This window comes from Podarcis muralis, chromosome 1 (genome assembly GCF_964188315.1).
Source record: "Podarcis muralis chromosome 1, rPodMur119.hap1.1, whole genome shotgun sequence".
NCBI lineage: Eukaryota > Metazoa > Chordata > Lepidosauria > Squamata > Lacertidae > Podarcis > Podarcis muralis.
The window spans coordinates 103,142,207-103,157,795 of record NC_135655.1 but is presented as its reverse complement, the minus strand read 5'-3'; the positions used below and the strand labels follow the sequence as shown (position 1 = coordinate 103,157,795).

General features: G+C 41.8%; 1 protein-coding gene across 8 annotated transcripts in view; it reads right to left on the bottom strand.

Annotated features, from left to right (window-relative positions):
• The window catches only part of FMNL2 (formin like 2), a 193,129-nt gene that overhangs the window by 47,010 nt on the left and 130,530 nt on the right, over positions 1–15,589 (bottom strand). For all 8 annotated transcript variants that reach the window (XM_028745968.2, XM_028745960.2, XM_028745984.2 and 5 more), the window contains exons 5-9: positions 13,838–13,921; positions 11,689–11,841; positions 2,088–2,196; positions 967–1,043; positions 512–605 (exon numbers count right to left, since the gene is read on the bottom strand). In XM_028745968.2, coding sequence (XP_028601801.1) covers positions 512–605; positions 967–1,043; positions 2,088–2,196; positions 11,689–11,841; positions 13,838–13,921 — 517 coding nt within the window. The remainder of the gene's footprint in view (positions 1–511; positions 606–966; positions 1,044–2,087; positions 2,197–11,688; positions 11,842–13,837; positions 13,922–15,589) is intronic.

Below are 15,589 nucleotides of genomic sequence, written 5' to 3'. Positions count from 1 at the left end.
ATAGTCCCAAAATGCAAGACCTGTGCTCCTTCACACTCCCTCCTTTGTAGTCGCTTTTAACCATTTGTCCTTGTTTTTATCTTTTTAAGTTATGTATGATATAATCACCTTCTAACTACCAGTTTTTACCCCTTACCTGTTTTAAGTCTTAAGTGTTCACTTTATCCGTAAGTTTTATCTTAAGCTGGTCTGCGACCGAAATAAAAGCTTGATGCTGATACTATGTATTATGAACCACAGCGATCTGACATTAATTAGGATCCTGCTTCTAGATTCAGTGTGAACTAGTGTCACAAACTAATTTGCACATGGAGGCTAATGTTCACCACACTAGAAGCGGCGTGAGATAAGCATGCTGAAATGTGTCCCCATGATGAACATGTATGAACAGCTACATTAGTCTCAGGCTGGGCCTCATGAAATAAAGATGAGCTGCTGAGCTCCGGCAGACCTTATCCAAAGCAGCTGTGCAAGGCACATGGCACTCTCTGATGAAACAAGAGCAACCTACCTCTTTAAAATTATCAAAGGCAGACAAAATGATTTCGTGCCCTCCTCTTACAAGACAAACTGCTGCCAACAGTTCTAAGACCAGCGCCTTTGTTCTGTGCAAAGGAAGGAAGAGAGAAATCAATTAGAGCAATGTGATGACTCAGCTTTCGCAAGATGGATGTGACGGCATCTGAGAATAATATTTCTTCAATATTCAGCTGCTGCTTCAAAAGAATGACCCTGCTATTAGCTTCAAGCAAGATGTTGCAAATGCTCAGTACCTCTGCGGGTCATAGAGTTGTTTGTGTCAAGTTAAGCGATGGCAACTTTAGATTAAAGCAAACCAGCTGAAGGAGGAATTAATCAGGGGCTGTAGCATATGCAAATGAGGGGTTTCTCGCAGAGCAACTTCAAGCAGGAAAAACTAATCATCGCCACACACAAAATTTCCAACACAAAAGAGGAGCCTTTTACCTGGGATTCTTGTTGTTCAGGCTTAGTGCAATTTCGTTAACAGCATGGGGGTGCGACATGACCATATTGAACCCGTACTAAAACAGAAATTGGAAATAAGAGTTCAGTGTTTGGAATGCATTATTATCTTTATTAAAAATCCGCAAACCTGGGCAATTTCACTCATTTCTTGATAGTGAGCGCAAGATTGCTACTGAATGTAACTGAATTAAACTAGGAATTAGACCCAATCCAGGCTTTTCAGCAAGTGTATCTATATGATGTTTGTACATTAGGGTTGCCATATTTTGAAGAGCAAAAAAGACTATGACGACTCTCATTTTAAATACCGCTACTATAGGTAGGCTATAGAGACTGTGATATATTGCTGAGGGGGGCAGAAGAAGAGAAGAGGAAAGCAAGTCTTCAACCACCAGTTAAGTCTATGTCTCATCCAGAAAGTATAGCCAGAGATATTTTGGCAAATTTAAAAAATCTACCCGGAAAGAAATTTTACCCTGAAAAAGAGGACTTGTCATGGAAAAAGAGGACACATGGCAACCCTATACATCTAAATACGACTGACCACAAGATTCAGTCTGAATTCTGATTTGGTGTTTAGAAAGCAACCCACCTTAATCCAAAGCAGTTTGTAGGTTGTCCAATTCAGCTCAGGGTCAATCCAAGTCTGCTTTGTTTTCCCCTACCAATTGACTATTAATACCACCAAGAATGCATCCTGACCGTGCCAGGAATTAATGTCAACTTTTTTACCCAGTTTCAGTTGCAGAATGCTTGGTTGATCTTCCAAAAACGTACCATGTTTTATATTACTATGTCATACTCCTAGTAGGCCCAATTAAATCAATGGACATGAAAAACCTACATCTATTTATTTCAATCTACTATGAGTATGACTTAGTTAGAGACAAGCCTTTAATAATTATCAGTAGTGGGAGTCACAGGGATAACCACTATTTTTGTTTTCTCTCCAAAGCTTTCAGTTATAGTGCTTTACATAGTATTTTGTGCCCACATGATTCAGCCTACTACATTTTTATAAGCATGGACACTTGCTTCCTTTACTGAGGAAAGGAACACAAACCATCCCATTGAAATAAGTTACCAAAAGAACTGGTTACCTGGTAATTCATGATGGCACGTAAACACATGATGCAGACATGGACATCATCCTTTTTACTCACTAATCTTGAATTTTTAAGTGTTCTTCTGCTTGGTAAGGTGTTATACCTGCAAAGAGAAGATATTTGGCTATTAACAAAAACTGATTTCCCATCCGATCTCTGCCATCGCCTGTGAAGATACGCAAGCAGTCTCATTATTAATAATGACAACAACACAACAAAATAATAACAGCAGCAGCATTTCAGTCTTGCATCAGCGTTTCAGTTGCTGCAAAATGTTTGTATTAGTGTCATGAACAAATTAACAAAGTTAGCTTCATATCATACCATGGAATCATAGTTGGAAGGGTTAGAAGACATTTCAGTAGAACTGTTAACTGGTGCATTATACAACAGATCTGGATTCAGTTGGATTATTTTTATTCAGCTGTGTGATAAACTCAAAGGCCTTTATGCTATGAGAAAATGATTGGAATTCTGTAATTCCCAGTATTTCTGCATCCTCTCGAGCACCTGTCCTTCTGCCTTTTCTGAGGTTAATAGATGCACTAAGAAAGCCGACATCTTTGCAACAACAAGCGAAGATGTGCTAGTTTAGCAGCTGTTTACATTGTGATTACAACCTGGCACCTGTCAGGTCTTGGCACTCCGTCAATGCATGATGTCTGGAGTAATCACTTAATCACTGCTGTGGTACTTTAGGTCCTAGCAAAGCCATACATTCTTTCCAAATAAACTCTCTAGCTGTCAGTTTCTTGCCAAGTGTCACTCATCCAAAGAGCTACATGTTGCATGAAAGGCAGGAAACGTTAACACCGATGTTCTTTGGCTTCATCTTGTATCTGCCTACACAACTGAGTTCCACACAAGCATATTCAACACTTTAACGGGGATTTTCTCGAGCTGCACAGAGAGCAAACCTACATGTACATTGAAAATCCACAGCAGATTCTCCCCGAGACTGTAGCGTCAACCTCCACCACACTAGAAATTCAACACACGATTCAGTTTTACGGTGTTTCTGCAGACTTTGCTCACATATCTTCAGAGCAATGCTAACCCCTGATCTGTGACGGTGGAAAGAAGAGCACACCCTGCCCAACAGCAATGTTGCTGCTGACAGAAGTTGCCATAAGTCATGGGTAGGATAAAAAGCCATCCCATTTCCTAGTAAAGGGTTTAATCCGGGCCCCTCTGCTTCACTAGCCTGGAGTTGGCACCACAAGACAGTGGAGAACTACCACCACCTCCACCCACGTTCCACCCTGGCCAGCAGGGCTGTAGAGTTGGCAAGAAACCCCCTGCCACCACCCCTAGTTAGCACTGAACTCTTTTAAGTGTATATTCATGACCATAAGGGCTAAATACTTTCTTTTTAAAATGGAGAAAGATAAACAAAAGCTGAGATTCTCAAGAACCTGGGTTTGGTGCCCACTAGCTTACTGTGGCTTTCCTGCACTCACTCAGCCCTGCATGTAAAATTCTATCAGCTCTCCATTCATCCTCCCACCCCATAAAGCTGGGTGCTAAACCAGAGCCTCCTTCTAAAGGTCCTGTAATAATAAGTTTACACAGAACATATCGGCTGCCATGGTTGGTTGGATGGTTAAGCTTAGAAGTGCTATTACATACTTGGATTCTACAGAAACACACACACACACACACACACACACACACACACACACACACGTTGGACCCAGGCCCAGTTCTTCCATGGCCTCCATTTACTTATTTAATATTCATGGGGAACTGTTTTCATTAGTCAAGTTACAACAGCACTCTGCATTTAAAAAACAACAACTACCATCATCTAACAAACTCCAATGCAGCTCATTATCCCACAATGCATTAGGAAAAATATACTTTTATTAACATGTTTTATCTACAGTATCATTTTAACATGCGGATATAAATGTTCATAGATTAGGTGCTTTTTAATAACCTGCTCCTTCTAATTGCCAAATAAAACAACCTAGCACTATTCAACCTAGCCAAATAAAAGCTAATTATTCTAAAATTGTTTTAGCTGTTGCTTTTAATGGCCATCTTACTAAATCATCCTAGCGTAATTTAACTAGGGCTGAAATACTACACAAGGAGCAAGTCTTGTTGAAGTATATGAAGCCAAAATATATAGGTCTGGATGCAATTATAATGATGTCTGCATTTAAACTGAAAACCTTACTTACCAGTATGAAAGAAACAGACATTCAATATTCCCGAGCTTCATGTTAATAGAGAAAATGTTTCCATTTGTTCTATACCAACTCTCTGCCAGGTCTCATTGGCAGTTACCATCATGTGATAATTAAATTTGATATGAGAACATCACAGCCTTTGTTCTCACTGGATATTCTCATAAGCAAGCATGTCAGTCCATCAAAGGCAGCTGGTGCCTCAGACCAACATATTTTGGGGGAAATTCATATCCTATACCATTTATTGAACACTGACTCTGAAACTTTGGAGGGAGGGATAATTCAGGACACCTACACCACTGTTCTGAGAGCTTTCACAGGGTGAGATTCACAATTTTCTCCAAACATGTATCTCTGACTCAAACGTCAATCAATAAATCAGGGCATTGTACATTAGATATTACTTAAATTTGCAATGAACAGAAATAACAAACAATTGATATCTCCCTCTGACACAAAATAAATAAATGTAGCTGAATACTCTCTGTTGAGCATAAATAGGCGAGTGAAAAAGACCTGTGTACAATCATGAAAAATATATATTTCTGATAGGTGGAAAGATGAAATAAAATATTATCTTGTGCCATGCAGCAGGCCTTGCAGAGATCTGTTCCTCACTGCTCATATATGCTTCATCGTGGCAGCACATGATATATGTTATTTCAGCTCTAATGTCAACTGTCTAAGCTAGTTTATGCTACAGCTTGGAAAAGCTATTTTAAAAAGTGCATTACTGCCATAATTTCCAATCTTCATATAACTACCCATTTTTATTAGCCACCCTCTTCTACTAAAATATTATCATAAATGGAACCAGGAACAGCTACTTAAAAAATGGAATGCTATTAAAGAACATATGAGTTGGGACTCTGCAGTATAACTCCCTTCAGGCCAGCTCTCAGACTGAGCATGTAAATACAGGGCAAAGCTCATTTTGCTTTCTGGACTCAAGTGCACCACTTCTAAGGTTATCTAAAAGATTGTGCTCTCCCATGCAAGCCTGTCTGGGTTGTAAGAACTCAGAGCCTCTTCTTTCTGTTCCATCAACACCTGAAGTGTTTGGGTAGGAATTTGATAGGTGGTCTTCTCACTGATTGCTCTCAAACTCTGGATCTCCTTGCCAAGGAAGGCCCTTCTAGTCCTGAGGTGACTTGAGGACAACATTCACCCTTGGGCCAATCCTCCAAGGCTAGATACCAGTGGTGGGTGCAACCACACCGCTCTCTTGCATAGAACACAAAGAGACAGCTGTCTGGTCAGCTGAGGAGGAGAGGCTATTGTCTTCTTCCCATTCATCATTTTGGGCACTCTGCCCCTAACCCCCCTATACTCCTATTAAGAAAAAAGTCACTGTGTGTAATCCAGGTTTCCAGAATGGAAAATTAACACCAATTTCTGTTGGTGAAATGAATATTCTGGGCTGAATACCAGGCAAGAGTCATTACAGCTGGCAAAGCTACAGCCAAGCTGAAGGGACAATTATTTAAGGGCCTCTGACATTTAGAAGACATCTGAAGGCAGCCCTGTTTAGGGAAGTTTTTGATATGTGACATTTTAATGTATTTTTAATCTTTTTTGGAAACTGCCTAGAGTGGCTGGGGAAACCCAGACAGATGAGCGGGGTACAAATAATTTACTATGATTATTATTGTTGTTGTTGTTATTGATGCTAAGATTAAGATAAACTTAAGGAAGGTCATCAAAGGAAATTTTCACTTCCATTCTCTCCACTGCAGCCCCTTTCCCCATTTTCCCAGAAAGTCTCTCCAGAGGATCAGTGGTCCTCCTGAACAAATCTGGGATGGAGTGAAGGGAGCTGCTGGAGAAGAAGACAAGGGCCCAAGATTGGGTGTGCCTCCATCCAATTTTGGACAATTCCACACTCCAACTTCCACTATCAACCCCTTGTGCTGTATCCCACATCCCACACCCAACTGTTAGAAGAGGCTGCAGAGAGAGAAGGGGTAAGAAACTTTTCTTCTGTGAACTTCATTAACATGTCACCGTATCTTAGGCTGCAAGCCATATCAGCACATTAGGTTCCTGTATCTCAGCAGTTGAGAAAGAAGTGGGGATTGTTTCTGACACTTTGTGGATAACGATCCATAGCCCAGAAAAATATATATATTAAGGAGAATAGAAAACAGAACGTTGCTCTTGATCTTTGCTTATGCGGCACGACTTTAGCCTCAAGTTTATTGCTTTGACAATGGCTGTAAGATGTGGGCATATTTTTGGTGCTTTTCAACTGTCAGCAGATATCAGAGCTTTGGTGTGTATCTCTATCTTCAGCAATCCCTCTGTTTTGTTTGCTTTATAGTGGCAGAAAACACTGGTACCCAGTGGAGACATTTCACTTAAAGGAGATCTTGACATGACACACACACACACACACACACACACACACACACACACACACACACCAACTGAATCTACGGTGGGTGAGGTTATGCCCCCTTGTCTTTCACTGCTTTCTTTTCATTTCTTGATACCAAATGTTAGGACATTTAGACGAGCTGCTGATTTTCATTTTTCTTCTGCTGCAAGTCAGAGATGATGCCTCTGATAATATATTTATTTTAGTAATTAATATCACATGTTTCCCTTTTTGCCCTCCACTTGTGCTTTTTTCTTTCTCTCTTTCAAAGGCACATTCTAAAGAGAGAGAAGCCTTGGGGGTGGGGGGAGGAAATCCACCCTGTCCATATTTCTCTAGCTTTAGAGGTTTTCTTACTTCTAGAGAATGAGCTGCAAAGCACCCAGGTCAAAGCTCACCAGGGCCATAGATTTTTAGGCAATCCCGCTATCATTCAGCCTCAGTGCACACTACTGTGATCCCGAAAATTTATATTGTTGTATGGGTAATGCTAATGAAGCACTTTCAAAAGTCTTTAAAGCGCTATAGAACAGGTAGCTATTATATTAGTAAAGGTAAAGGGACCCCTGACCATTAGGTCCAGTCGCTGACGACTCTGGGGTTGTGGCACTCATCTCGCTTTATTGGCCGAGGGAGCCGGCGTACAGCTTCCGGGTCATGTGGCCAGGATGACTAAGCCGCTTCTGGCGAACCAGAACAGCGCATGGAAACGCCGTTTACCTTCCCGCCAGAGCGGTACCTATTTATCTACTTGCACTTTGACGTGCTTTCGAACTGCTAGGTTGGCAGGAGCAGGGACCAAGCAACGGGAGCTCACCCCGTCATGGGGATTCGAACTGCCGACCTTCTGATCGGCAAGTCCTAGGCTCTGTGGTTTAACCCACAGCGCCACCTATTATATTATGAAAACAGCACATTTTGATGTTGTTGAGAAATAGCTGTTGCTTCTCTGCATGAAGAGGGTAGTTCATAGTAGCCTCTTTCCCCCCGCCCCACACCTTTGCGTACATGCATGTACAGAGGTATTAGACAGCGCGAACCATCTTTCCCATTTCGAGCTTTTCAGCACAACTGCTCAAATGCTCACGATGTGGGATTCGATCCAGAAATAACGCTGCTAAACCACAGAAATCAATGGGACTTAAAACAGTCTTGATTAAGTGAAACCCTGTTGCTTTAATGGGCCTACCCCATCCACTGCACCATTCTCAGCAAATGATTTTGCAGGGACTTAACAGACTGGGGAATGTGGAAGCAGAGCCCTGCTGGAGAGGAGAAAACTTTGCTGTGGAAGGATGGATGGCCTCTTTTTCGCCTAAATTGCCAGCTGTGATGGCAACAATGAAAAACAGAAAACAAATGCTCATTCAGAAGCAGCAGCAACCTCAGGGGAGCAGTGGTAGGGCACAGAGGGCGTGTTGCCTTCAATAACTTGATCAACAGATATTAGGCAAGAGGTGCTTCTGACATTCTATACAGCAAGAAATAAATGCGCTTCCCCAAGTAGAAAAATACTGCACTTTGGTTGCTCAGAAATTACAGTATCGGTGCAACAAAAGTGCTGCCTTGGAGGTAGACCCGCAGGGAATGCAGAACAAAAAGGGAAGCAATTAATACATTGTTGTCGCCTCCGCTGCCTTTCTGCCTCTGCAGTGAGGTTGTGAACATTACAGCACAAATGTGGAAGGTGTGGGTGATACAGTGCAATCCTATGCATGTTAAACATTTGTCTTGTATGAAGACGGTACACTTGAGTCAACTGCACAGAGCCCTTTTTTTTTTTTTTTTTTTGGTAGGCCATAATAAAGATCACATGAGACAGTGGGTTGCTTTGACAAACACATTAGCTTTGAAAAGAGGCTCTCTAACAACTACACATACCTGAGGAAGGAATATCTGGGAAGGTGCGATTTACAATTCCTTTTGGGACTTCAGCCAGATTAGAATGCTGGAGATGGCCTGAACTAGGCTAGCAAACCAGAAACAAATCTTTGGGAACGTTTAAAAAATAAAACAAAACGTTCCCCTTGATGGCGGTGACATGGACCTCAGAACAGGCCAGAGCGAAAGCCTTAAAATTCCATGCTAAGAAAACTAATATATGATGGAATACTAGCCAATAAAAGCTGAAAGACAACAGTGTACATTTTGTGGTTTATTTATAACTAACCACAAGCTATGGGGAATTCCTACTTTAAATTCCTGTCTTTTTTAAAAAAATCAACCCCCCACCACAACCACTGCCCACACACACACACACACACAAATACAGAAGTAAGTATCAGCATATTAGATATAATGAGATAATCCGCATCTCAGACACTGAAAGTTCCTCTAGCTGGAACCATTCATGAGTGACATGTGGTCCACCTTCATTATAACACATGGCAAGCAGTACAAGGGAGCCTGCTGCCATGTACCAGTCAGCTTTTAAAATTCTATTTTCTGGGCATAGCTTTTACACCCACGACTTACGAGATTTTCCGGCTTGAAGCCTCACCAGCAGAGTGTAAACTGAAGCCACTCCAGAGGCAGTTGTGTGAAAAGCAGCTCTGGCGGCGTTTGAACTGAAGTTGTTCAGGCAGACAAACCATTCTGATGGCATTTTGAGGCATGGATGAGCATGGAGGAGAAAAGGAGAACAAGGCAAGTGAGGAAGAAGAAGAAGAAGAAAATGATGCCATAGGGAAAGGAAAGGAAAGGAAAGCACAGGAGAAGCCATTGACACAGAGCGAAGAGAAGGTGTATACAATGTGGGTGGCGCATATGAAAAAGGAGATGGAGAGGAGGAGAGAAAGAAAATGTAAGCAATGTGCAATACACACCTGTATTTCTGCTACAACTATCTCCCAGTGGGGGTTCAAGGAAGAACACGACCAAAATCCATCTACTACTGATTTATGAAGTTTTAAAGCCCTGCTTTCTTAAATGGATCTACAGTGTACAAACTGTGCTGGAACCGCCGCTGCATAGCTGTTCCCGGGTATCACCCTATAAGCAATTGCCTTGCCCCTTGAAAGCATTCAAATTATTTGGCCCACTGGAGACGTTTTTGATATTACCTTCTCTCTTCCGCTTTTTCCAGATCAAAAACTAGCCCTAACAATTTGATCTTCCTTCTCTGCACTCTTCATTCCAGTTGCATGGATCTCTTTTGCAAATTATCAGTCCTCTGATTCTCTCCAAGCTTCTGAAGCCTGAATCAATGGCATGGGCTAAATCTGTTCTAAGTCCGCTGATGCAGCTTGACTGTTTAATGTCGAAGTTCCAAGAAAAGGAGTGAAAGAGGCTGCATAAAATTCTAAATTCTAAACCCTTAGTGATTTGAAAGCTTTTTTACTTTTGATGTCAGCCAGCAATATTCAAAAAGGAGCAGTGAACTTAAAGCAATTTGATATTTACTATCAATAGCCATCTTAAGACGGATACTTGCATTGAATAAAAAACAGGCTGCATTTGAGGTAAATCGTTAGGGAAATTAGCTTGTGCATGAGCAGTTCCTGCTGATCAGGCATTCACTACTTCCAAGAAAAGCAACTATGCAATAGTGGCATAGTTTTTCCATACTGATATTTCTACATGGTATTAGAGGGAATAGTAAGTGCTAAGGGAAATAGTACTAGAGGGAATATCCCACCACAGATAGATACTAAGCAAGAGATACTACATGATAACCACAGAACAATAAGCAGCAATGAAGAAGCTGTTTCAGAGGAGCTGAACTAGGGACCTTGAGCAGATCTCGGCCTACTTGGTGGTGGCCCTCAGCAATGCCTCGCCTTGACCTTGTGTTGCGCTGACACCAGCAGCAGCAGCTCCCCAAAAGCAAAGGGCATACGCATACTCAGAAGGGAGAGTTGTTTAAGAGAGCACTGAAAGAGAGAGCACTTCTAGGGCACAAGTTGGATGGGAGGGAAGGGAAAAGGAAGATGAAATGGATGGTGGGCTGACAGACTGGTTCCTCAAGTGTGAGGGAAGGAAGAGAACAAAGGGGAAGGAAGGGGTGGAAGGAGACGAGAAGTGCCTGAGGCTGCTTCTCTGCAGTCTAGTCCCTCTGCTCTGCACTCATGCCCAAACAGTCTTTCCACCCACTATCCTGTTGAGCCAGAGAGCTTCTCTTCTGCCTTCTGAGAGGAAAAGGCCATAGGGAATGTTGTAGGAAATGAGAAAGAGCAAAGAGGTTACATTTAAATAAATAACAAATTGGAAGGGCCATCTACCATTAAACAGAGTGACATAGCCACATCATGAAACAGATTCAGAGTGTCATGAAAGGGTAGCAAACTGGTAGTTATTCAATTTATCACTCTTCTTATTTTTACTACCAAGGACAGAGAGAGGTGCTTCCAAGATTTTCTGCCTCAGGAGTCAAAATAAATTGACTGGTTTTAGATACTGTTGGGAGGATCCACCTAATGAGCTTCCACTCCTCCACCTTCTCCATATTGTAAATATCACAAGTAATGGGTTTGGCATGTAATAGTTCAAAGATTTTGCCAGCCTTGGTCAAATTAGTTCTGAGTATTTATTTATTCTTTGGTATATCCATGCCAAAAGGTAGTAAGAGCTCTCCAAAAGGCTGTTTACTTTAGAAATGTAACTAGATGACTCTTCAATGTGGAAGGACTCTACAGGTGTCTACTCTGAAGGAAGCCTCATTGAGTTCAGCAGGAACGTGTTAAGCGGGTATGGGACAACAGCCTTATCGCTCCGTTAATTTCACAACACCAAGAAAAAAGCACTCCTAGGGGCATGCTAATTATTAGCCAAGCAATCACCTGCCAAATAAAAAAAACACCACAAGCAAACTACAAACTCGGCTCACTACAATATAAATAATTAGCTTCCTCAGATAATTTTTAATTTAATTAAGCACAGCCTGTGAAGTTTGGCTAAGTAGTCGTCAAAATATGTAAACTGTATAATGAGGGTTGGTGTCAATCTCAAAATATGTAATATTCAACTGAATTCTCTCCTGCATGAAGCCGCCATCTTGTTCCCTGGAGCCGCCTTGCTTTCTTACCGTAGGGTAGAATGTCTGCTAGAGCGGGTAATGCTATTGCCAACGGGAGAGGGGAGGTTACTTCCTCGATGGAGGTCTTCAATGGATCGACTCCAAGGCTTAGATTTATCCATTGAGTTTTCCATGTTGTTTTCCAAGCTTTCAAAGTCAAACCTAAACGGAAATGAACATTTCAATGCAGGTTTGCAAAACACAAAAACAGAAAAGAGAAAGTAAGCAAGAAGAGAGAGACGTAGACAACTTTTTCCTTCCTGCTGCTGAACATCTGCAGATTTACTCTGTCCCAGCTGATTACAGTCAACAATACAGTGACAGAGCGCACTGTAACATATTTCCCCTTGAGCTAAAAACAGAGTGCTAGTTACACGTACGTTTCACAGTAAATTTGGATCTTGAGAAACAGGGAGAGGGCCATCGTGCAGATAGAACTGAGAAAGAATCTTACAACCTTATCCAGATTTTCTAACTTCAAAACTGCTTGATTCGTTGGAGGAAAACAAGTCTCCAGGGCTCTCTTCGTTTTTATTTTTTAAAAAAAATCAATTAGCTTTGCTTTCTAATTTAGTTTCAAATCTATCCCTGTATAATGGCCAAGACCAAACTCCAAACATATGCAATGCATTTAATGTAATCATTTCTGCTCTTCCTTTGTTTTATTTTCCCCCAGCCCTTACTCAATGCACTGCTCTTTGAAAGTGGAGCCATCTCTTCCCTTCTTATATGCTCTGAGGTTATTCTCTATGCATGCCATGTTAGGGAAGAGTAAACGACAAGTAAAACGCCTTGCTCTTGGTTCAGTATGGGAGGTGAAAGTCTTTAAAGCAAGCACTTCTTTTCCTGCAACGTGCCTTTCCCCCCAAAATCAGTAATGTCCTGCCATTAACTTTGTTCCAGTTCAAACAAAACAACTGTCTCTCCCAAGCACCTTTGTCTGTATATGTCCTAAAAACCAAATCACATTTCTCCTCGTCTTAAGAACCTGAGGCCCTGAACCAGGAGAACTGCAAGCAAAGCAGAAACTTGTTTGCCCATTGCTGAATTCATGATCCTTTGAAGTGGAGATGGGAAATCTGTAAGCCCTCCAGATGCTGTTGGGCTGCAGCTCCCATCAGCTGAGCCAATGGTCAGGGATGCTGGGAATTGTAGTCCAGCAGCATCCAGAGTGCCCCAGGCTCCCCATCGCTGCTTCAGAACATTCAGGGCTGGACAGCACAGAAGCAAAACAGGACGCTGAAGCACAGTTCAGGCCAATCTTCCTCTCCCCTGCTTCCCTGATAGATCAGCACTGCAAGGGGATTTCTCATGGGGAGCTAACAGCATGTAGCTCCATAAGACTCCTCATGCTTCCCAGTTTCTGCCCAGTACTAGCAATCACACCACTGCCATCATCTTATTGTAGGCATTTTCATGGCTAATTCAAATACTTTGAGAGTGGCAAGAAGAAGCTTGACTGCAAAGTGGTTCTACTTTCTGCAGTTCTGCCATAGCATACCAAGTGGAACTCATTGGTCTCATCCGTGGTAAGACTGAGAGTCCACTGCATCTTAAGATATGAAATCTCACTTAGGGAAATTAGAGCTATAAAAGCTTTGGAAAGGGCCCATTGCTCAGCAGAGTAGATGTGTTGCATGTAGAAAATCCTTGGTTCAAAGCACTGGCATCTCTTGTTAAAAGGATTTCAGGTAGAAGGTGTTGGGGAAAACCACTGTTCTGGACCTTGGACAACTAATGCAAGACTTGACAATACTGGGCAAAAGTGCTTCCTGTGTCCCTAACAGGTCTACGATTCACTTGTGCTTGTGCTTTAACTGCTTCCATGGAACATTTGAAAGGGTATGTTCTGAAGGTATGGAACTATCTACTTAGGGCAAGGATGCAGAAGGTCGAACTCATCTCAGCATAGAGGAACAAACAAGTGCGGTATCCAGTGCTGCTGATACAACATACTAAGCCAAGCAGTGCATTGTGTAACCCCACAAAGAAGAGATTTCCGGCAGCAATCTTTGGAAGACCATCAATTGCTAGAACGGTAAACTATTGCACTAAAGGGTGTTCAAGCTTTAGTGCACTGTGATGCAGTAGCAAGGCCAAAACAGCAAATCACTCTACACTGTAATGTTTTACTTTGCATAAGCCGGGTCTTACTTACGTGACTGCATACTGTGCAAAAGACAAATACTCTACCAAAACATCCAAGCCTTTGTTTTCTTCATTCAAAAACTCCCTGACCCACCTGTTAGGGAAAATCATTAGAGGTCAGCATATTTGTACTTGTGCAAGCAAGTCTGCACACACACACAAAAAAGAACCCAGTAATTACAGGAGAAAAGAAACACATTTTGCAAAAGCTAGTAATTTCTCTCTCAGAAACTTTTCAGCATGGAATGTGTAATGGTGTCACCAAACCACAAGGCCACTGCACAGGCTCAGAGCCAAGGTAAAATTGCCCCTCTCAGTCAAGATTTTGGGGTTACCATTAGAGGTCAGCACAATTACCAGGTATTTCACTTATTTTAATTTAACCATCTGGGCAGGAAAGCAAGCATCATTTGGGCTTTCTGCCATCTCTATGTAAATGTAATGCCAAGGATATTTTATCGTTTTGAAAAACCTGGAAATGCACTAACAGAGAAAGTTTGTCAACAGTAACATGGTGGCAAAACTCAAGCAAATATCATGTTAACTGGACTATACCCCCAAATCTCAAGAAACAAATGAGTTTTTGAACTTCCAATGGTCTTTCTGCAGGGATAATTGGACCCGAGCCACAGCAACCACACCAGTGATTCCTAGTTTGTATGTACTGATTTATTTTAATTCAATATTCTTTTTATCATGCTGTACACTGCCCTAGTATATACTACCTGAACAGCAGTATAGAATCTTTCAAAATGGATTTTCATTTGACATAGATTAGGCAGAGGCCTTCTTATTGGGGACCCTTCCTCAGACTGGGAATTATGGGAAATTGGCCAGGCAGTGGGGGTGGGGAGAGAGAAGAAAGAAAAGGCTGGGGAGAATACTGATGGCCCAAAGTCTGTGTTTATTTCACAGCAAGTGATTTAGGCTGTAATCACATACAGCCTAAGTGGGGATGCCCATTTATACTTTTTAAGGAGACAGGTATAGGATTGAGCTATCAGTCACAGTTTTAAGAAGCAATGCTCTCGATGGATGGGACCAGGAGTACGTGGTACAGCTGACATTTCACCACATATGGAAGGAAGCCATTTTCTGTCTCAAAGGATTCATGTGTACAGGTACGGATAGCTGCACACAACCAATTAGCTCAAGCTAATAGTCACATTGACACACACAAAAGAATTTCACAGCAGCCACTGACTTCAAAGTCCTAATGAACTTAGCAGAAATAGTCTCTCACTTCAGTCACAGCTAACATCTGGCAAGACATTAGGGTAAGTCATAAATTTCGCTTGGCATTTTTAAAAAGTTAACTCTCGGGCAAGTTTCCATAAAAGAAAAGAGTAAAAGATGATATACTGACAACTTCTACTGCATATTTGGTTTGGGAAATATTACTAAAGTTTGACGTTCAGCTGATGACAAAACTGCTACAATTGCTTACAGACTTCATTGGCATGTCATCTCAAAGATATTGCCTAAACATTTGCTGCTCTGCCAACTATGTATTAGCAATGTTGGCCTAGCTTTGGTATTTCATGGTCAATTTCACTTCAAACGGGCTTTGCAAAAGGTGGGGGAGGGAGGGGGAGAGAGAAAGAAAGAGAGCCAGAACTTTTAACAAAAATAGTTTGTGAAAGATCGGGTGGGGGGCGTGTTCCAACACACTTAAAATGCAGCTCTCTTTTGAAGCAACACTGCAGTTGTTGAATTGTGTGTCTCTAAATTCTCATTGCCTGAGCAGCACAACGCTTATGCA